This window comes from Cyrtonyx montezumae, unplaced genomic scaffold, assembly GCF_038088225.1.
Source record: "Cyrtonyx montezumae isolate F1298 unplaced genomic scaffold, pur_monq_1.0 scaffold_22, whole genome shotgun sequence".
NCBI lineage: Eukaryota > Metazoa > Chordata > Aves > Galliformes > Odontophoridae > Cyrtonyx > Cyrtonyx montezumae.
Window position 1 is genome coordinate 5,040,132 of NW_027071959.1, and position 20,779 is coordinate 5,060,910.

General features: G+C 54.8%; 2 protein-coding genes across 2 annotated transcripts in view; both read left to right on the forward strand.

Annotated features, from left to right (window-relative positions):
- The first annotated feature begins 53 nt into the window (after positions 1 to 53).
- Positions 54 to 10,848, forward strand: ADAMTS8 (ADAM metallopeptidase with thrombospondin type 1 motif 8). The gene is made up of 9 exons (XM_065738528.1): positions 54 to 659; positions 5,104 to 5,343; positions 5,533 to 5,665; positions 5,929 to 6,096; positions 6,392 to 6,690; positions 7,448 to 7,631; positions 7,807 to 7,979; positions 8,077 to 8,252; positions 9,943 to 10,848. Exons 1-9 carry the CDS (start codon positions 54 to 56, stop codon positions 10,673 to 10,675), a joined length of 2,712 nt encoding a protein of 903 aa, XP_065594600.1. The 3' UTR covers positions 10,676 to 10,848.
- Positions 10,849 to 14,808: 3,960 nt separating this feature from the next.
- ZBTB44 (zinc finger and BTB domain containing 44) overlaps positions 14,809 to 20,779 on the forward strand; it is a 32,537-nt gene continuing 26,566 nt past the window's right edge. Inside the window, exon 1 of the mRNA XM_065738548.1 lies at positions 14,809 to 14,931. The gene's annotated coding sequence lies outside the window, so the exon portion shown is untranslated. The remainder of the gene's footprint in view (positions 14,932 to 20,779) is intronic.

Sequence of the window (20,779 nt, forward strand, 5' to 3'; positions counted from 1 at the left end):
GCGGGCTCCGCAGCCGGCTCGGAGCCGAGGGCCGGGAGCCCGGCGGGGCCGGGATGGGGCGGCGGGCGCTGCTGGGCGGGCGGGCTCCGCTCCACCTCCACCTGCTGCTGCTGTGCCACGCCTGGGCACTGCCTCCGCCGCCGCGGGAGGCACAGCCGCTGCTGCCCGCCCGCCTGCCCGCTCCGCCGGGGCAGCTAGCGCTGCGCTTGGCCGCTTTCGGCCGCGCCGTCGTGCTTCGCCTCCGACCCGACGCCTCTTTCCTCGCCCCGCGCTTCCGCCTGCAGCGCTTGGGGGGCCGGCGGCCGCCGGGCCGGGCCGCTCCTCGGCGGGGCTGCTTCTACGCGGGGACCGTCGAAGGGCGCCCCGACGCGCCCGCCGTGCTCAGCCGCTGCGGTGCCGGGCTCCGCGCCGCCTTCCTGCTCGACGGGGCGGCGTACGCGCTGCAGCCGCTCGGTCCGCCCGCTCCCGGCCCGCCCTGGCACCGCCCGCACCGCCTCCAGCGCCGCACCGCCCCGACCCACGAGCGGTCCCGGCCCGGAGCCGCTCCTCCTGAGCGGCCGCTCCGCCGCGCCCGGCGCTTCGTCTCCGAGGCGCGCTACGTGGAGACGCTGCTGGTGGCCGATGCGTCCATGGTGCGCTTCTACGGGGAGGACGTGGAGGTAAGGGCTGCCGCTGGGTCCGTCCGGTACCCGTCCCTCCATCCTCCTGGGGGTGATTTCTCCCGTCTGTTCCTCTTGTCCCTGTCCTTTCCTGTCCCCGTTGCCGCTGCATCTGTCTCCTCTCGTCCTCTCCTGTCTCCGTCCCCACTGTTTCTCTGTCCCTTCGTCCCCACCGTATCTGTTCCCTCCTGTCCTCCTCCTTCTTTTTTCTTTTCTCCCGTCCACCCACATCCTTGACCCCCCTCCCAAGCTCCCCGACCCCCCCCCCCGTCTGGCTCCCGGACGGGGTCTTCCACCCCTAAGGCGCAGAGGAGCGCCCACGAAGAAGGGCTCGGTGCTTGGGGGACCCTTTGCAAACCCAGCATCCACCTCGAGGAGCACGGCGGTGTCCCTTCTGCCCGGTGTCCCCACGTCGGAGGGACGGACGGTCTTAAAGCCATTCCCCCCGTCCGGACGGAGCCGCGCTGCCGAGTGATGCGCGGAGCTCCGTGCCCGCGGGCAGCCCTGCACCCGAGCCACCTGCTGCAGCCGAGCGGAGTGCAGTGCTGATCCCGCAGCCCCGACGCCCTCCAAGCGGCTTTCAGTGGCCATCCCTCCCCGAGTTCAGGGAGGTTACCTCCTCCCCGTGCCTCAGTTTCCCCATCTCTTGCCTGCAGACTCTCCGCAGCCCCGTGCTTTGCTCTTGCACGGAGGCTTGTTTTGGTCCTCAGGTCCAAATCTTACTCGTGCAGTCTGAAATCCACGGGTTTTTGCAGCTAGTGGCCGTGCACTGACGTTGCTCATCCTCGGGGCTGGTTGGGTAGGTCTCTGTCCATGTCTCCATCGCTACTAAAGCAGAGCTTTCATTGCAGCCCTGCTCAGGCAGTGCTGACTCTGAGAAACGCAGAGCCCCGGTGCTCCAGCTGATCTCAGCTGCTCCGCTGCTCAGCAGCACTCAGGTTTTGAGCTTTGCTTCCATTGCCCCAGGCTGAGCTCTGGAAGCCCAGAGGGCTCAGAGAGTGGGAGTGTGGGTATTACTGCAGGGCAGATGCACAGCAGCTTCCCCCTTAATTACCTTAGTAATTATTTTCCAGCCTGCTCAGTTCCCGTTTTCCCATCTCCTCTTTGTCCCAGAGAGCAATATCTTTGCAGCATCTCTGAGTGCTTCTCAATTGCAGGGAAACTTCTTGAGATAACACTTGGGACGAACAGTGATAACACTTAAGAATTTGGGAGAAAGCCTTTCCAGTCGTGTGGAGCTCTTACAGCGTGGGTTTCTCCCCTAAGATCACAGCAATACAGACGTGGAGAGAAACTCCCAGCTTCAGGGACCTGGACTGCTGCTCCTTAAGCAGCTGGGGCTGGGGAGCCACGAAGTGCTGGTGTTATGAGGAGATGCCTGGGCAGCAGGAATGTTGAGTCAAAAGAACCCCTTCGTATTTCTGCTGTGACTTCTCTTCCCGTAACCACACTTCAATCACTGGATGTTTATTAAAGGTCACAAGCATTGTTTGCATTCTCTGTTAGTTTCTTGCATAAGCTGTAAGAGATCAAGTGGCAGATAGTCACCATGAGATGCATTCAAGCATCGCAAATTACAATCAATGCCATGCTGTTATTAGGGAAATGCTATTAGTGATTTATGTTTAATCAATCTGTGTCATGGATTGAGCCATTATAACTCAGCTGTTAACCTAATTTAGAGAACAAGAGCCTGATGGAGGCAGACTTAATACTCATGTAAACCAGGGAGGAATTACAAGGCGACAGCGAAGCCAGGGCTGAGAGCTGGGGTGCGGGCACTGCTCTGAGCTGAGGATCACAGGAGATGGGGTTGGGGAGAATGGGGAGCTGAGGCAGCAGGAGCTGCTTCCCTGCTGTGCTGGAGATGGGGCTGTGCACCTGCAGGGTGATGTGTGGGACGTGCTGGGACACCTACAGCAGTGCATGGTTACAGAAGTGGCTGCAGCATCCTCAGCCAGTTGGCAGCGGGGCCGGATTCCTGCGGTGGGATCTCTCTCTTCTCTTGGGTGCAGATGAGACGTTGTCTGAGCCTCCCCCTGCAGACGGATGGCTGCTGGCCTTGCAAGTGAGGAATCCACAACCCCTGCTGTAAAGGGCTGGCACGTGAGGGACCGCAGCAAATCTGGGTCGGACTGATTAAGCTGGGATTCCTCTCCTGACTTCTGCGGTTTTTGCAGGCAGATTTATGAGGTTTTAGGAGCGTTGTTGCAATCCCTTCTCTCTAAGACCAGCACGTGGGATCCTTGACCACAGCCAGGGACCTGCTGCTACCTCTGTGATGCTCAGACCTGCTGCCAATGTGGCCTGGAGGCAAAGGCCCTGATTTTGCAGGGCATCCGAGCCAGGGAGCTGCAAGCAGATGTTGTTTCGGGGCAGAGAGGCAGGCTGGGATGTCTGTGCACGTTGTTTCCAATAGCCAGGCAGCCCTCACATCTGGCCCCGTATGTCCTTCCTTCTGTCTGCCTGTGCTCCAGAAATCTCAGCATTTCTTTTCTCCTTTCAGTACTGCTGGCTTCCAGGGAGGGGAAAACAAGAAGACAACCTTATGAACAAACAAACAAACCCACAGCCCCGCTCCGGGCTGAGCTCTCCTGCTGCTGGTCCTGCTGCCCTCCTGCACAGCTGCTGGACCATCACGTGCATACCACAGTAATAGTGTCTGAGTGTGGCTTCTCTCCTGCAGAAACACAATTAAAATAATAATAATAATAATAATAATAATAATTAAAAAAAGCAGTTTGGAGATCTCTGCAGACTTCCAAGTGCTTCCTTTGAAGAAGAGCATTAGTTGGGATTTTGCAAGAGGTTGTGTCAGAAAGTGAAATCCTTCAACGCTGGCAAGTTGTAAGCTTCAGTTCTCTGTGCTCTGTCTTATTTATTCTTTCATTGCTGAGCCTCCCTGCTGCAGGTGCTGTGTTTAGCCCAGCTCCCTGCCCTTGGCCACAGCGAGGAGGTGCAGGTGTGCTGCTGCTCTCCCAGGAACTCTGTAGCAGCCACCCGAAACCCAGCGAGCTCCCGCTCGGTCTGAAGATGGGTATAAATAGACACCAGATGGTGGAACACATGAATCTGACCTTTGAATCTGTGCTAAATAGTTGTTTGTTTGGTTCACTTTCCATCCTTCCAGCTCTTTCTGGAGCTTTGTAGATGACGGGCAGGCGGGTGAGTGTTTTCTGAGCTTCCTATTCCCACTGCTGGAATAATTCCTTGGCTTGGCATAACCCTACAGAGTCATGTCCGGGGCTGTGGAAGCTCTGGGGGGTAATTTGGGGAAGGCTTTATGCAACTTGTAGGTAAGTCCCCCATGGGATAAACAACTCCCTCATCCCCTGCAACAAATGGCTCTGAAAGAGCAGTGCACAGCTGCCCAGGGAGTGGGGGGGGGTCACAGTCCCTGGGGGTGTTCTGTGGGCAGTGGGCACAACAGGCACATCAGTGGGCTGAGGTTGGACTTAGGGATCTCAGAGGTCTTTTCCAACCTTAGTGACTGTAAGTGGTTGCACTCAGAGGGATCTCATCTGCGCGGTGACTTCTCCGTGACTCTCACTGCATGCTTTGGCCGGGATGTGAGCCGTGTTGAGGAGTGCTGGCCAGTCTAAATAAAGTCGGCTGTGCTCCCACCAGCCTCGCTGGGGCTGCTGCTGTGTCGCAGCCCAAGGAAGGCTTCAGCTGCGTTTGCTGAAGCAAGACATCTGCTGATGGGAAGGTTCCAGGGATGTGCTCCTGATCCCATTTGGGATGTGCAGCTCTCAGGGCTCCCAGCGGCGCGGAGCAGGCAGGCAGTCCGTCTGGGGACGAGAGGAGCCACTTTCTCTTTCCCAACACTCACTGTTGTGTAATCGTGCATTTTTTTCTCATGACTCTGGGTCTGTGAACGCATGCCAAGCAGAAGAGGAATTTCGATGCTCTGATAAGATGTTTACATCAGCCGGAACGGTGCTGGCGCATTTGACGTATGAAGTCATCGCCGGCTGTTCTGCTGCTGAGTGGAGGATGCTGCTGGGCAAAGCCCCACAGTCACAGCCCCATTCAGGAGCTGGGGCCGTGGTGGGAAGGGGCCACGCGTGGCTTGGCCGTGTGGGCTGCTCTGCAGGGCCCAGAACTGTCCTTAGTGTATTGGTGCTGGGTGTGAAGGGCAGAGAATGGGATGACACAGCTGTGACAATGGCTTCTGCAGGCAGAGCGCACAGCATCGTGGATGGGAATGGGAACACCTATTCCACCAACACTAGTGGATGTTTGACTATTTGGATGTGGTAGACTCCATGAATGGGTTTGATTTCTCCTTTTCCTTCAAACATAGGCAGGTTCACAGTCAGACTTGAGGACCTTAGAGGTCTTTTTCAACCCAATTGATTCTATGATGATATAAAAATAAGAGGTGGCAGGTACACCACACCCCTTTGCACAGCTTTCACCCCAGCTTTCTCCTCTCTTGCAGAACCACGTCCTGACCCTGATGTCCATGGCAGCTCGCATCTACAAGCACCCCAGCCTGAAGAATGCCATCAACCTGGTGGTGGTGAAGGTGCTGGTGGTGGACGAGGAGGCAGCGGGGCCGGAGGTGTCAGACAATGGTGGCCTCACCCTACGCAACTTCTGCAGCTGGCAGCAGCGGTTCAACCCACCGAGTGACAGACACCCTGAGCACTATGACACTGCCATCCTGCTCACCAGACAGGTCTGGGGGTCCCCGGGTGTGGATGCTGTGGGAGATGAGGTTTTGAGATAGCCCAGAGGGAGAGGAGAGCTCCTGTGGCAAGGGATGGAGCTCGCAGTTGGCACAAGTCAAGCCAGTTAGGGAGTTTATTTCATTTAGGATGTGGAGTTTTGTTTTGCCTCAACCTCCTTGGGTGCTGCCTCCCAACAGGATTTCTGCGGGCATCAAGGCTGCGACACGCTGGGGGTGGCAGATATCGGCACCATGTGTGACCGCAACAAAAGCTGCTCTGTGATCGAGGATGAGGGACTGCAGGCTGCCTACACTTTGGCTCACGAGCTGGGTAATGTGTGCCCTCATGGAGATCTTCTGCATTTTTCAGCCCAGTGCTAGCATCTCTGCTCTGGGTATCACCTGCAGCAGTGCTGACTAATTTGGTTGATTTGGTTTAGTGGGTGTCCTGGTGATGGGTTGGTGGTTGGACTTGATGGTCTTAGAGGTCATTTCCAACCTTTATGATTCTATGATTTCTTCTGTTCTGGAAGCAAATAGTGTTTGCAGCAATAGGAAAAGACTGATAACTAATACAAGGCTCTGGCTCTGCAGGCCACGTGCTCAGCATGCCCCACGATGACTCCAAGACCTGTGAGCGGCTCTTCGGGCCCCTGGGCAAGCACCACATGATGGCTCCACTCTTTGTCCACCTGAACAAGAGCCAGCCCTGGTCCCCTTGCAGTGCCATGTACCTCACCGAGTTCCTGGATGGAGGGCACGGTAAGGCTCAGCTCAGCAGAATTTAAAGCATTTTCCTTGATTGTTTGGGCTCTTTACAAACGTTGGAGGATGAAGAGGGTTCAATCAGACCACAGGCTGAGCTCTGGCCCCTTATCATCTTAGAATTCGCAGACACCTACAGCCCGATCAGATGTTCAGTGCCTGGTCCAGCCTGACCTTGGATGTCTCCAGAGATGGGGCACCCACCTCTTGGTGTCCTCTTCTTGCTGTCACCTATGGGGCCAAACCCCAGTGCACTTCCATGCTGATCCTTGCCCCTCCTTGCTGCTTGCAGGTGACTGCTTGCTCGATGCCCCATCCCAGGCCCTCTCCCTGCCCTCAGAGCTGCCCGGCCGAGGGCCCCTGTACAGCCTGGACCAGCAGTGCCAGCAGATCTTCGGCAAAGACTTCCAGCACTGCCCCAACACCACGGAGGAGGATGTCTGTGCCCAGCTGTGGTGTAGGACCAGCAGTGGGGAGCCTCTGTGCCACACCAAGAACGGCAGCCTGCCCTGGGCTGATGGCACCCCCTGCACGGGCGGTGGGCTGTGCTGGGATGGAGCCTGCCTGCCGCAGGATGAGCTGCAGCCCCAGGTACTGCAGGGCTGGAGGGATGGGGTTGCACCTCTCAGTATTTGTGTATTTATATATGTGTATGTTTACAAAACAAATGCTGTGTTGCTCTCTACCTGCTGACTGATGCCCAAGCACCGGTCGCCCCCCAAGCCAGCTCTGCCCCCATTGTATTGCTCAGCATGGTGCTATACGGTATGGGATATCCCTTGGGCCAGTTTGGGTCAGCTGTCCCAGTTTTGTCCCTCCCAGTTTCTCCCACCCCTTCGCTGGCAGGGCAGCACAAGGAGTGAACTATCCTTGGCTCTGAGCAGCACATCCACGTTGTTTTCCTCCTAAATCCAAAATACAGCATCATATCAATCACTGTGAAGAAAATTAACTCTCTCCCAACCAAAACCAGGACACAGAGCTCATAGAGGATCATAGGACCAAGCTGGTCCTAATCACAGCAAGCAGTTCTGCAATTAACTCTGATTAAACTGATTTACTGGCAGGGGGGTTGGACGAGATGATCCCTAGAGGTCCCTTCCAGCCCCTACAATTCTGTGATTCGCTTTGTTTTACTGGGGGAATTAGCAGCAATTCCTGAGCCAGTCAGCAAACCGCACATGAACCCGTGCAGGCAGCAGCTCCACGCAAAGCACGCGCTTAAGTGCTTTGCTGGATCAGGGCCCCGGTTTGCAGCACGGGGAGAGGAGCTGGGAGCAGACGTGGTTGGTTGGGGGGGGGGGTGTCGGGATGGTTGTGCTTTTTCCACCCTCGTGGCCTCTTGCAGCCGGCGGTGGACGGCGGCTGGGGCGCGTGGAGCCCGTGGGGCGCGTGCTCGCGGACGTGCGGCGGCGGCGTGCAGTTCTCCCACCGCCACTGTGACCGACCCCGGCCCCAGCACGGCGGCCGCTACTGCGAGGGGCAGCGCACCCGCTACCAGTCGTGCCACACCGATGAGTGCCCGCAGGACGGTAAGCCCCCCCCCCTTCCCAGAGTTCACCCACTCCCCGCGGTCCATCGGAGAGAAGCGGGATCTTCGTGTGCTCCCACCGTACTCGTGTCTCTCCCACATCTCTGCTGAGGAGGGGGAGTTTTCCTTCCTCGCAGCGCAGGGCTTCTGGGTGATGCTTTTGCCTTTCGTTTTAGGCAAGAGCTTTCGGGAGCAGCAGTGCGAGAAGTACAACAGCTACAACTTCACGGATCTGGAGGGGAACCAGCTGGAGTGGGTCCCCAAGTACGCCGGAGTGTCCCCCCGGGACCGCTGCAAGCTCTTCTGCCGAGCCAGGGGAAGGAGCGAATTTAAAGTCTTCGAGCCCAGGGTAAGATACGTCACAACATCAGTTCCCAACGTCCATCTTTATTCCCATTTCAGAGCAAATTCCTGCAAATGCCACGCTCCTTGTCCGCTCTCCCCAGGTGATAGATGGGACGTTGTGTGGTCCAGAGACTCTGTCCATCTGCGTGCATGGGCAGTGCATCAAGGCCGGCTGCGACCACGTCGTCGGGTCCTCCAAGAAACTGGACAAGTGCGGGGTGTGCGGCGGCAACGGCTCAACCTGCAGGAAAATATCCGGCTCGCTCAACCGATCCAAGTAAGGCACAGGGGGAGAGCAGCCCTGGAGATGGGCGGGGGGGAAAAGCAGCATCGTGCTGTAGGAAGGGAGCGCGGAGACATTTGTTCCTCTCGAGGCTGTGATTGGAAAAGCTGCTCTGGCTCCGCAGAGCTCCTGACCCGGTAACATCTGGCCGGGGAGCTTTGCTCGCTCCGTGCCTGCGGGCGGCCCTGGGGGTGCTGGGCAGATGTTTGTGAAGCCCGGTGTCTGCGTAAGCGCTTCCTACGCTGGCCGCAAAGGAAACGAGATCGAGTCCGGGCTTAGCAAAGAGCAGAGGCAGCGTTTCCACGGCCGGGCTCCCCTGCACCGACCCCACGCGTCCCCGCTGTGCTGCTCTGTGGTTTCACGGCTCCGAAAGGTGTCGTGATGCAGCAGGGGGAGCTGCGTATGTGACACGGTGCATTTTGCTCTTGTGCAGCCAAACCTGCTCCTGCTTCTCCCTGCTGCAAACCAGTGTGATGCTCAGGAAACCATCCCCCTCTCATCCCCGAATAGGGAGCTCAAAAATCCTCAGCTCCATAAGGTCCCAGGATGTGGGCAGCCCTTTCCGTTGCCCAAAATCTTTGCTGCTTTGTCACGGAGCTGGAGTTAATGCATCCCGCAGAGGCTTTTGCTGAACAGATAGTAACAAAGCCCGGCACATCCAATTCCATGCGGCGAGGTGACTCACTCAGTCAAATTAGATTTCCTAAATGGTTTCCTTCCAGGGAGCCAGATGAATGGAGCTTCCATTCTCCTATGAATTGTTTGTGGTTGACTAAAGAGAGATTAGCGTGGTAGCTACAGCCAAGAAGAGATCCCATTAAGATCGGGGTTATAGAGGCCGGGGTGACTGAGAGCAGGCTTTGACCCTGAGGCTTTGTTCCAAAATACTCTGACCATAATTCCCGACCGCAGCGTCAACCTGGGGAATGCACGCGAGCCCCCTGCCAGCACTGCAGCGTGATTCATGCGGGGGGACGGGGTGCCAGGGTGGCATTTTGTCACTGTCACCGGGCAGCGCTGCAGCACTGGGTGCACGCGGGGACGCAGCCCTGAGCCGAGGGAAAAGCAGAGTGTTCCCAGGGGTCGTGCTCTGCAGAAAAATCCTCCTCCGGCACAGTATCCTCCAATGGAGCTTCTGGCTTCGGGATGGGGCTGCCAGCCTTTCTGAGAGGAGCCTGGGGTGCCCGGTGCAACGATGCCCGCCTGTGGTGAGCGGTGTTTTTGCTGCCCTAGTTCTTGCTGTTTTCTAGGAAAGGCTTTCCAGCTGGCACCAATGCGATCCGAGGTGGCTGTGCTGTTAACTCTTTGGCTCCTGCTCAGCTGTGAGCAGTGACATCTGCAGTGCCCAGCTCGCCTGTCCCCCTGTGCCATCAGCAGTGACAAAGCCGTGGCGTGCTTGGGCTTTTCCTGCCAAACGCTGCAGCCTTGTCAAATGAAGGGGAGCAGGGGAAACATAACCATAACCGGAATTTCCTACCGAGGCTGATAACTGTGCTAATTTGTTTGATTGCCTTGCTCATTTTTGTGTTTAATTTAGTAAATTCTTCCAACCTAGCGCACATCTGGCACAACTGCAGTGTTCCCAGTTCTGCAGTGCTCTTGGATATTGAGAGATGGCTTCTGACCACGATTCCCCTTGGATGGGAAGGCCAGGAAGATAACCATGTCCCCTCACTCCACGCAGGTACGGCTACAATGACATCGTCACCATCCCAGCTGGGGCAACCAACATCGACATCAAGCAGCGCAGCCACCGTGGGGTGCGCCACGATGGGAACTACCTGGCCCTGAGGACCCTGGAGGGCAGGTATCTGCTGAACGGCGACTTCGCCATCTCAGCCATGGAGCAGGACATCCTCATTAAGGGCACCATCCTCAAGTACAGCGGCTCCATGACGACTCTGGAGAGGCTGCAGAGCTTCCGGCAGCTCCCCGAGCCCCTGACCGTCCAACTGCTGACCATCGCCAGCGAGGTCTTCCCACCCAAAGTCAAGTACACCTTCTTCATCCCCAAAGACATCCCCTTCAGCAAGCAGAAGGACAAAGAGAAGAAGTCTGCCAACGTCATCCGCCCAATGCTCACCTCGCAGTGGGTGCTGGGCGACTGGTCCGAGTGCTCCAAGACCTGCGGCTCCGGCTGGCAGAGGCGGACGGTGGAGTGCCGGGATGTCGAAGGGCAGCCTTCATCCACCTGTGACCGAGCCCTCAAGCCTGAGGACATCAAACCCTGCGGTGACGTCCCCTGCCCGCTCTGGCGCATGGGTCCTTGGTCACCGTGCTCTCAGACATGCGGCGAGGGCGTGCGGACACGCAATGCTTCCTGCATCCACTACACCGGCACCATCATCGCCCCGGAGAAATGCAGCTCTCCAGGGCCACCTCCAGCCACTGCTACCTGCCTGCTGCGGCAGTGCTGAGCGGAGACAGCAGGGGACAGGGCTGGGGACGCAGATCACCGTGTGCCACCATGCCGCAGGCTTGCTCGAGGACGAGAGCCGCTGGTAGCCTGGCGGTTCGTCTACCTCAGAGGGGGGAATAAGGGCAGCAAGATGGGGAGGAATCGCTTCTTTCTGTCCTTTCTTTCCTTCTGGCTGGCTGGGGCTGCGGGTTCGGAGGGATGGGGTGGGTGGTGGTGGTGTGGGACGTGGTAACATTGGGGCTTCTTTGCAAATGCGCTGTCACGCGGCTCAGGTTGCTGTCCCCACCACACAGCAGTGTGGGTGTGTTGAGCATTTTATCAGCTGTGGTTTTTCAGCTGGAGATAAGTGGCTCGTGCTGCTGGAAGGGAATGAGCTGAGGGCTGGGCTACAGGCGGTCGTGGCAGCTTCTGCTGGATTTATAACCCAGATGCCAAAGCTCTGCCTCCAAACATCCCCCACAGCCGCTGTTCCTCCCTGAGCCACAGCCCCACCAGGAGCACGCATCCCCTCACTTCCATTTCCCCAGTATAAAACCAATCCCACCCCTGTTCCCACTTGCAGGATTGCCCAAGGATTGATTAAAGCTCTGCAGTGCTCTGGCTGTGAAATGCCTGTTGCTGTCCCCGTTCCCCTGCAGAGCAGACACTCGACTGTGCCCACATCCCCTCTCCCATCCTCTTGGCTCTGCCTGCTGCACGCTCGCTTTACCAGCCCTGCTTTTTGTTTTGGAGATGAGACCCAACCGATGCCGTTGCCCCAGCATATCCTTGAGCCCAGGGCACACGAGGATGCTCAGCCCCAGCATTTGGCACCGTTAGGGGCTGGAAGCTCAAGCAGGGAGTCCCGCAGGGCTGCAGCTCCCAGCCCAGACGCTCTGGCCGTGCTGCGGATGCTGCTCACTCACTGACCTCTCTCCTTTTGAAGCAATCGCCTCTCGCTGGACGTGTGCTGGCAGCAGCTGGAGCCTTGGGAGCAGGGCTGGAATTTGCAAATGTTTTGTCATTGACATCGCTCGGTGGGCGGATATTTGGGGATTTTTGCTGCATCTGACTTTCCCCATTTGCAAAACGAAGCTGCCTCGTGGAGCTGCTTTTGGTCCAGGAGCTGCTCCATCCTCCACTGCAAATGGGAGGGAGTTTTTGCAAGAAGGGCTGAGCATGATGCAATTGTGTTGTGAGTGTGGAGGTGACCGAATGGCAGGTCCATACTGCAAACTGTGCCTTGGGGGGGATCGCTTTTGTCCCCATTGTTACAGCAGGACCGAGGCTTTTTTGAGCAGAGAGCATGCTTTGTTGCAAGGAGGCTCTGCTGTCATTCACTGCATGGAGATGTGAATCTGGGCAGCTGCAGGGATGAGAGTGATGCAGATTTTGGAGAGGGATGGAGATTTTGGAGAAAGAATTTTGGAAAGGGATACAGATTTAGGAGAGGGGATGCTCTATGTGTTTGGAGCATGGGGCGTCACTTTGAAATTCACATGGACCCATCCCTGCTGCTGCACCCACCGTGCAGGTCTGTGATGGGGCTGGAAGGTGAGCCCTGGCCAAAGCTGTGCTGTAACATACAGCCCCTAGCTGGGACGTGGTCCTCTCTGTGGGTGACACCAAGGGCTTCAGAACCAAGGAGTGCAGAGGCTGAGCATTTTGGCTGGGCTCTTCTTGAGAAAAGCCAAAAACAAAGGCCAGCTGCGCAGTCTGGATCCAGAGCTGCTTGGGCTGCAGTTCAGACCTACCTTCGGGCAATGTTCTCTGTCTGCTAATTAATCTCCAGGAATTTAAGGCCTCTCGCTCTAACAAATAGCTGGATGCTAAAGTCATGTAGCCTCGCTGGGTTGTTTTCTTTTCCCCTCTGCAGCTGAGAGGGTTTTAACTCAAAGGCAAGCATGTGTTTCCTCTCCAGCGGTGTAAGCAGCATCCATTTAGGATGGGGCAGAAATTTCAGCCTGAGACAGTGCCAAGGAAAACGTCCACATGTATCAGCCCTGCACGGGAGCTCTGCAGCTAGCAAAGGCCTCTCCAGCTTTTCACATTCTCTCTGCAGCGCTTTCCCTATGCAAAAAGCTCCCTGCTGCATCAGACCCCATGCTGTGCCCTTTGTTTTGCCCCTGGGATGCCAAAGGAGGAATGCTGCAGCACAGCTGCAGGCGCCCACCCATGGCCGAGGCAGGCTGGCAGCTCCTTGCAGAAATATTGCTCAGTTTGGGTCTCCTGAGGCTTTTTTTTGGTCCTGCTTGGGGACATGGGGTCTGCTCCTGCCTTCCCGTAGCAACACGTAGCCTTTATGCTGATTTATCAGAGGTTATATATTAGGATATATATGTGTGTATATATGTTTCCCTTCAGTGAAGGATTGTAGCAATGTACTGAGCCTCTTGTGTTAGGTATTTATTACAGATTTCTGGTTTGTTTTGTACAGTAGCTGTCTGAAAAGGAGAGAAACATAAGAAAAAAAAAACAGACTGTGTGTGTTTTAGCATTTGACCGTGCTGCTCTCACATCCCTGCGCTGAAGCATCGCTCCTCGCGTGGCCCCGATAGTGTCACCCTCAGGGTGCTCAGATCCCATCGGCTGCAGAACGGAGCTGGCAGAACCAAGCTCGGGACCTCCATTTCCAGGGGAAAGAAGTACATTTTCTGAATTTCTCTCTGTATTTGCGTTTGAGTTTGAGAACAACTCCGGCTGCGACTCTGCCTTTACCTCTTCAATAAAGGGTTTCCTGCCTATCGCCTCTTGGCTTTTATTAACGCTCTTCTCAGGCTGTTTTCTAATTCCCTTCCCAGTGTCTAAACAAAGGGTGAATTTCTTTTTGAGGTGCTAAAGTGTGGGAAGCAATACAGCGCCCTGGGATGTGTCACAGCTGATGGGCACCACTGCATCCTGCCCAGGGCCCCCAGCACGGCGCTCTGGGACCTCCTGCTGCAAAACAGGCGGAAGCAGTGAGCAAAGCTGCACCAGCAGCACATTTTTTTGCAGTGGTAGCAATCAGCATGCTGGTGGCTTCCTGGTGGGACAGTTCCTGTGCGTGCACTCCGAGCTGGACTTGCACGCTCCCAGAGTCAGATGTTCCCAATCCTAAAGGCTTCAGCAGCAGGAAAAGCAGTGCTGCCCCAGAGGAAGCTGTGCAGGATGGCTGAGCTCTGCAGGAGCTGCTCTCGCAGAGTGCTTTAAGGCTGTAACGTTTTCCATCGCTCCATTTGCAAACATGATGCACCCCCAGCTGTGCGCTTTACTCCAGCTTTTCACCAAAGCAAATAGCAGAGAGCAACGGACCAGGCTTACCGTGCAGCTCCCCGTGAACGCAAAGCCAGGGCAAGCAAAGGGAGAAATCTAAGCAGCAGTGAGTGCAGTCTTGCAGCCCGTGGGGTTCCGTTCTCCCTCTGGTTTTGCAAGCAACCGTCAAAAACAGCCCCAGGGGTTTATTGCAGGGCAGGGAGGTTGGGAGCTGGGAGCACTGCGCTCCTTTACAGGAGGCACTTTTCAATCTGTCCGCTGGGATGAGGGCCTGGGGGTGCACGCACGGCGGTGTGCAGGTGCATGCCGTCCTGCAGTGTGCACAACCCTGGACGTGCACGCACCGGGGTGGCTGCCACGCACATTCTCGGCACTCGCAGTGGTGCTCGGTGTGCGCGCTCCCGCTCAGTGCGTGCACCCCCCGCCGCACGTTCCCAAGCCCTGCATGCACACGCGGCGGTTCCCCATGTGCACAGCCCTCATGCACGCTGAGCACCACCACGCGTGCACACCCCCACGCACACGCCCCGCTCCCCCCACCGCGCCCCACGGGGCTCCTCTCCCGCCGCGCACCCCCCCCCGACACACACACACACTCTCACTACGCATGCGCACGCTCTTAGCCCCGCCCCTCCCCTCGGCCCCGCCCCCCCGCGCCGCGCTGCACTGTGGGACACAAACAAAGTGCCCGGCCGGGCGGCGCGGCGCGCGGGAGCTCGGACCGTCGGAGACCTCCCGCGGCCCCCGCCCCTCCCCTTTCCCGTTCCCGCCGAGCTCGAGCGCGCCGCCCCCGTCACCAACAGCCGCGCACGCGGGGGCGCTTCATTTCCCCCCCCTTCCCCTCCCCCCTCCCCCCCCCCCGTCTCAGCGCCCCGCCAGCTCCGCGCCTCAGGGGGAGGCGGCGGCGGTTGTGGCGGTGGCGGCGGCGGCCTCTGCTCGTCCTCCGCCTCCGTCCGCCATGGCCCGGCCAGCGCCGAGATAGGAGGCTCGGCCTCCCGCGCCCGCCGGGCCCAGCGACCGCAGGTAAGGGCGGAGGGGCCCGGGGCGGCCCCGCGGGGAAAGCGTGTGCGTGGGGAGGGGGGGGCGGCTGTGGCCTGGCAGCCCGCGGCCTTTTGTTGTGTCGCCTCTCGTCTCCCCCTCTCCCTCTGTTCCCTCCCCTCCCCCCCCGCTGCCCATCTGCCGGGGGCCGCGACCCGCGAGGGATGCGGGGCTCATCTGCGCTGCCTCGGCCGAGCCGCGCGTGCCGCGTGATTGGGGTTCTGAGCCGCCGCGCATCGACGTAAACATTGGCACATGGGGATGCGGAGGGGGGGAGGTGGTGCTTTTGGTTTGCGGGAGCGTGGCGTGGCGTGTGCGAGCGCTCTGAGCGGGGGTCCTGCCGCATTCTGAAGCCCCGTGTGTTGTTTTCTGTGCGTGGGTTAATGCAGCCCGTGGAGCACAGCTGCCTCACGAGGCTTTGTCCTGCCTCCAAAAACCTCTGTGTTCTTCCACCCTGATAGAAGAGCATCTGTCTTCCTCTACACCTACGAGGGAGCTCCATCTCCCTGCGCTGTGAGGTTACCTGCTGCTGAGGGGCAGCCTGTCACTAGGCCTTCTGCTATGGTTATCACATTGACTGTCCACCAGGAGCTGGCACACCTCACGTGTGTTTGCACACCTTGATGTTTTGCCTTCAGGATGTTCCCAGGGAGGAGGGTTCTGCTGTCCGTCCTTTGGTGTCCTCATAGACACCTCACAGCACCTGCTGGGTGCCTGCTCCCACGTGAGCTGCTCCTTGCTGTGTGTGCCACAAGGGTCACCCAGCTGTGCCCTGCAGTGCGTGGCTGCCTTGGGATTGCTTTTCTACATGACAGTAGCCTGTGTGCTCCCCAAGCACCTGCAGATCTCCAGTTGGAAGTCACTGATCTAAAATGCACTGGATTTCTCTTCTCCAGTCATACATGTAATTTGGAAGTCCAGCCCAGAATCTTTCACTCGTGTTTCCAAGAAGTCTCCAGCTTTCACTCTTTTCCTCACACAAAATCCTAAGTTGGCCCTATTACCATGTGGGAAATTTCTCAGCTTTCCCACTTCCATGTTTGCCCCTGTGTTCTCTCTGTTCTTTTCTCCTGGCTTCTGTTTAGGTGGAGGTCACCCAGCCCACCTGCTGAGCTGACCCCTGGTTTCTAGCTGCAAGCTGTTGTACACAGAGTGACATGGTGCTGCTCTGTGAACCCTGCAAGGTGACACTGGGCGGGAATGGCTGGCTGGCACAGGCTGGTGCCCAGGAGTCTCATGGGGCATTTCATATGTGCTGTTCTTCTGCCATTGAGCTCTCCTGTTGCATCTTGAGATCCGTGTGTAACACAGATCCAAGGCGTGATGAGCCTGGGGATGTTGCCTGGATCTGAGTGAATCTATTTAAAATTCAGCTGAACAAGTGTTAACCTGCTAGCTTGCCTATAGCTCTACCAATATAAACCTTTCCATTGATGTAAAGCTGTTTATACCAGAAGCTAGTTATAATACTGTAAGTGTGTCTCCCTGGGGACTTCTGTTTAAACAGCTGGTTTTAATCTGAAACTTTAATTGGTGCAAACACTCCAAGTGATCCCTTTCCAGGGGAAGGGAATTTCCAGCCCTTGCTTTTTGCCTCCCTAGGTGAATGTTGGTTGTGTGGATGCTAACTGGTGAGGTGGAGGGATCACTTTTGCTTTTCCATGCAGGTTTCACACTGTTGTGTTTTTTCTTATTTTTTTTAACAGGGTGAGAGAATTCCTCTTTTTCTGAGTGTCAAGTTTAGGGGGAGGAGTGTCTTCATGTCTTCCCTCTGTAGCACGTAAGAGAAGAAGTTAGCAAGTGAAATTGAACCCTTGCCATGTTTTTTGCAACAGGAGGTTAATCATAAACTGGCAGCTTTTAAAAGAGTGATTTCTTTCTGTGGTGTCTGTAGCAAATGTCTGCTGTGCTGAGTGTCTGGTCAGCTGTTTGCTAGGAGGGGCACAGCAGAGTACAACTTCCCCTGTGTGTGAAGTTGAACGAGTGTCCAGACGTTGTCCTTCTCCTGAATGGATGTGTGATGTCTGCTGTAAGATGGATGGTGTCCCTGGCAGAGAGGAGGAGGCCTTGGGTCCTCGGTGCTGAAGTTGCTTGCTGCACATGTAGCATTTCACTGGCGGACTCTGTTGCACATGGAAACTGATTTTTTGATGGTCTTTGAGAACATTTGACTAAATTTCTACAGGAAGATGTGGTGAAATATGTAACAGCTCTTGAAGGCGATGTAGTTCACTAGCTTTAAAGGGGAAGAAAACCAAACTGTGACAGCTCAGTGAGTGATGCTTTTGCTGCTGGAATGTGACGAGGAAGGAGGTGTCCCTTGACGTAGAAGGGATTGTCTGTTGACATACTTCCATCATGCCTGGTTGTAAGTAGGTTATTCCTGTTCAAATTATGCAACTGTGCAGACAGCCAGACTTCAGGAATTCCGAATACTTCAATGTGTCAAGTACTGACTTCTAAATTAAATGCTATGGTTGCAGAGCTGTTTGCAGTCTGTCGCTTGAATTATGACATCAGTCTTGGAATTGTGTCTTGCTGAAAGGGGCAGCAACTTAATTGCTTCTCTCTTTGAAAAGGTGTTTGGTTTCAGGAGTAAAGCATTGCCCCGTGTGCCTTCTGTGGCACTGCTTCTCCAGTGGATGGTTACTGTTTTGGCAGTTTTAAGCAGGAAAGAAATATTGGAAACATTGGTGTACATGAGGAACGTAAGGCAGCTCCTTGCTGCCGTGGTGGATGCTGCAGTTGCTTTGAAAGATGCAGTTTTTAGCAAATAGATCCAATTAAATAGTTGTGTACTTACTGCTACGTAAACATAGGAGTCCATTACTCTCAGCTTGCTTTGGAGTTCAAATTGATTCTTCTAATGATTTCACAGGATGAAAACAAATGTCTGTGGAAGGCGCACAAATGAAATGGTGGTGGTAGGGAATGAACTGCAACCTGATAAAATGGCATTCAAGTGTACGGATGGGAAGGGGTGAACTGTGAAGGCTGAGAATTTCATTTAATTCTCTCATCCTATTTAATCAACTTAAGGAAGTGCCTTGAACTATGGGTTATTTGCAGATAGTGTGTTTTTAATATGTTCCAGTTTATAGCTGGGGAAATGATTATTTCATGTGAACAGGTTTATTGGGACATGCGGATGATGGGATAATAAGATCTGCAGAGCGTGTGTGAGCTTGGCATGTGGTCTGTGACAGTGGCCAGGAGTAAATCATTAGGGGGAAGGAGCAGAGCAGGCAGATGACGTACTGATGGCTCCTCAGGTGTCTGCCAGCAGCCAGGGCTCAGGGATGGCTGGAGCCGGGGGGTGCAGGCAGTGGGTGATGATGCCTACTGCATTTGTCGTCTGTGGATTTGCCTGAACCTTCTGTACAGTTTACACCTTTAGCTTCCATGTTATGCTGTGTGTTGAGTTCCTCAACTCGAGCAAAAATATCTTTTTTTTTATATAACCACAATGCGCGGTCACTTCATGGAGCACCTCCTGGATTTTGTAGCACAAGAAAGAGTAAAGAATCTTTTGTTTTTCCAGTAACTTTTTCATTTACAATTGTGTGGATGTGTATTCTGTTTTCTTTGGGTTTTGGGTTTTTTTTCCTTTCCAAGCTGGATTGTCCCAGTCTTCAGTACATCTGTCTGCAGAAACTGCTCTGCAGTGCCTTGTTCTTCTGAGGTCTCCTTCGTTCTTTGGAGGTGATTTGACCACAGTAGTTGCCTGCTTTACCCAGAAGGATTGAACGAAGGCCTTTTCTTCCAGAGCAGTAAGGCATGTTTTCTGTTAAGGGCCACCTTCTAGCTCATCTTAACACTGTAAGCATCTTCTACGTGTAGTATACAAATGAACTTAGTAATTGCATTGAGAGTTATTTTACTGGAAATACAGATACCAAAGAAGATCTTGGTTTGTGTAAGCTTAGCTGCAGTTGGCTGCTTGTTACTGTATTTGGATATTATCAAGAATATAGAGAAACTCAATGGGTTCCAGAGCTGAGTCCTTTGATAGGTTGTGGAAGTGTGAAGATGTTGGTCCAGTGGAGACCCAGGGGCCCCGGAGGTGCCTGGTGGGCTCAGGTGTGAGTTAGGCCTGTGTTAGGAGCTGGCAGTGGCAGTGCTGTAGCTCTCCAGGTCTTAACAGTTCCTGCAGTTTTCTTTCAGCTTTTCTTTTTTCTTGTGCATAAATACTCATGTTAAGAATGACCTTCTCTGGGATGTTTGTGAAATGCTGCAGACTTGAAAAACCAAACCACAAAATTGTCTTTCTTCCCAGCTTGAGCCATGCATTTGATTCTCCTGGTCCAGGTTTGGCCATACAAGGTAAGGAAGTGAGAAAGCTTGCATAGGTGCTGCTTGTGCAGTAGCTGACTTGTGGATAAATACAGGGATTTTCAGTTTTGGGGGCCAGGAAGAAATCCTTTCAGGCATTTAATTTTACCTGCATAATTGAGTCATTAGGAAAATAAAGAGTACGCACAGAGCTAAAAAGGCAATGACACAATCACATTCCTGCCTTGCTAAAACTTGCTCAGGATTCCTTATAGCCACTTCCGCGGAAAGGTGGCTGTTTGTTTCTGTGTCTGGGCACCCTGACGTGCTGGCTGTGCTCCACGCTGTCTGCATCAGCAGTGCCTTTTGCTTCTTGAGATGATGTGTGGTGTGTTGAGGTTGGTGTCTCCCGTTTGCTCCTTACATGGGCTTCCCATGGTGCTGCAAGTTTCTCGTTGTGCTGGTGTTTGTGCGGCTAGCGTGCTTCAGGGAGGTTGGAGGCTTGCACTGTGCTTCAGAAAAACTCATCTGTTGTAGTTAACTGTGTGTTTCATTGAGGTGTAACATTTCCTTGCTAATCTGAAATAAAAGCCAGAGAAGGAAAGCTGTCATTTGTTGTAATGAAGCTGAATGCTTGGAGCAACAACTCAGTTGACAGGTAAGCTTTGTGCAGAACTAGTAAAAACTAGCACTTAGCCAAATTTGGCTGTCACAAACCTAATGATTGTGATGTGCAGTTACAGTCTTTTGTTTCTGTAAAAGGAGGTTTGTCACTTCCAAGTGACAAAAAATTAAAGCCTTGCACACGGCGAGGTAGGAGACACTGCTTGGGGTGACAGCAGGGGGTGGGGAAGGAGGAACTGTGGTGCTGCCAAAATTGTGCTGCTGTCGGCGGCTCTTGGGGCACCGTGTGCCCAGTTTGGGCCCGTTTTGTCTTGGGGGAAACAAAAGTGGTTTGGTTTTCACTGTGCCATGGGTCTGTGCTCTCTGCATTTGATTCCCTTCTGTCTGGAAACATGCCTCGTGTGCCCTTTTCTCTCTTCAAAGACATGCAGTACGACTTGGCTGGGTTTGGCAATTAGGCGTACATGTGCGTGAGGAAGCACAGAGATCTGTATTTTCCCTTTAGACTCTTTCATGGGTCTAATGCAGTAGCACTACCAAGAAACCATCAGCTGTACTGGGATATTTTGGCGTGCAGACACACAAAACAGGCCGTATTTCTTCCTGTCTCTTTCATGTGGTTCCCCAAAAAAGGGCTTGGAGATTTTGGCTTTTGTTAGTGATCTGGGAGGGAGTCGGGTGAGCAGGCTTTGATGTGTATTTTTCAGAAGTTTGTTGATAATTCTTGCAGAGCTTCTGAAAGCAGACTGACGTGCTGTAGGTAGCCATGGCAGAGCAAGAAGAAAACAGCTTTCTGGTGTTAATCTGCGGCACTGCTGCCTTGTGACGAATGAAAGTGCTTCATGGATATTTTTGGTCAGTCAGTACTTAAATAAAATGTTTAAGTTGTGTTTCTTGATATGCTTAGTCCTGCAGGTTGAAAGAATTGTTTGACCCA

Coding starts and splice junctions, on each gene's coding strand:
- ADAMTS8 (XM_065738528.1), top strand. CDS start 54: ATGGGGCGGCGGGCGCTGCTGGGCGGGCGGGCTCCGCTCCACCTCCAC. Junction 660..5,103: donor TCTACGGGGAGGACGTGGAG/GTAAGGGCTGCC, acceptor CCTCTCTTGCAG/AACCACGTCCTGACCCTGAT. Junction 6,691..7,447: donor AGGATGAGCTGCAGCCCCAG/GTACTGCAGGGC, acceptor GGCCTCTTGCAG/CCGGCGGTGGACGGCGGCTG.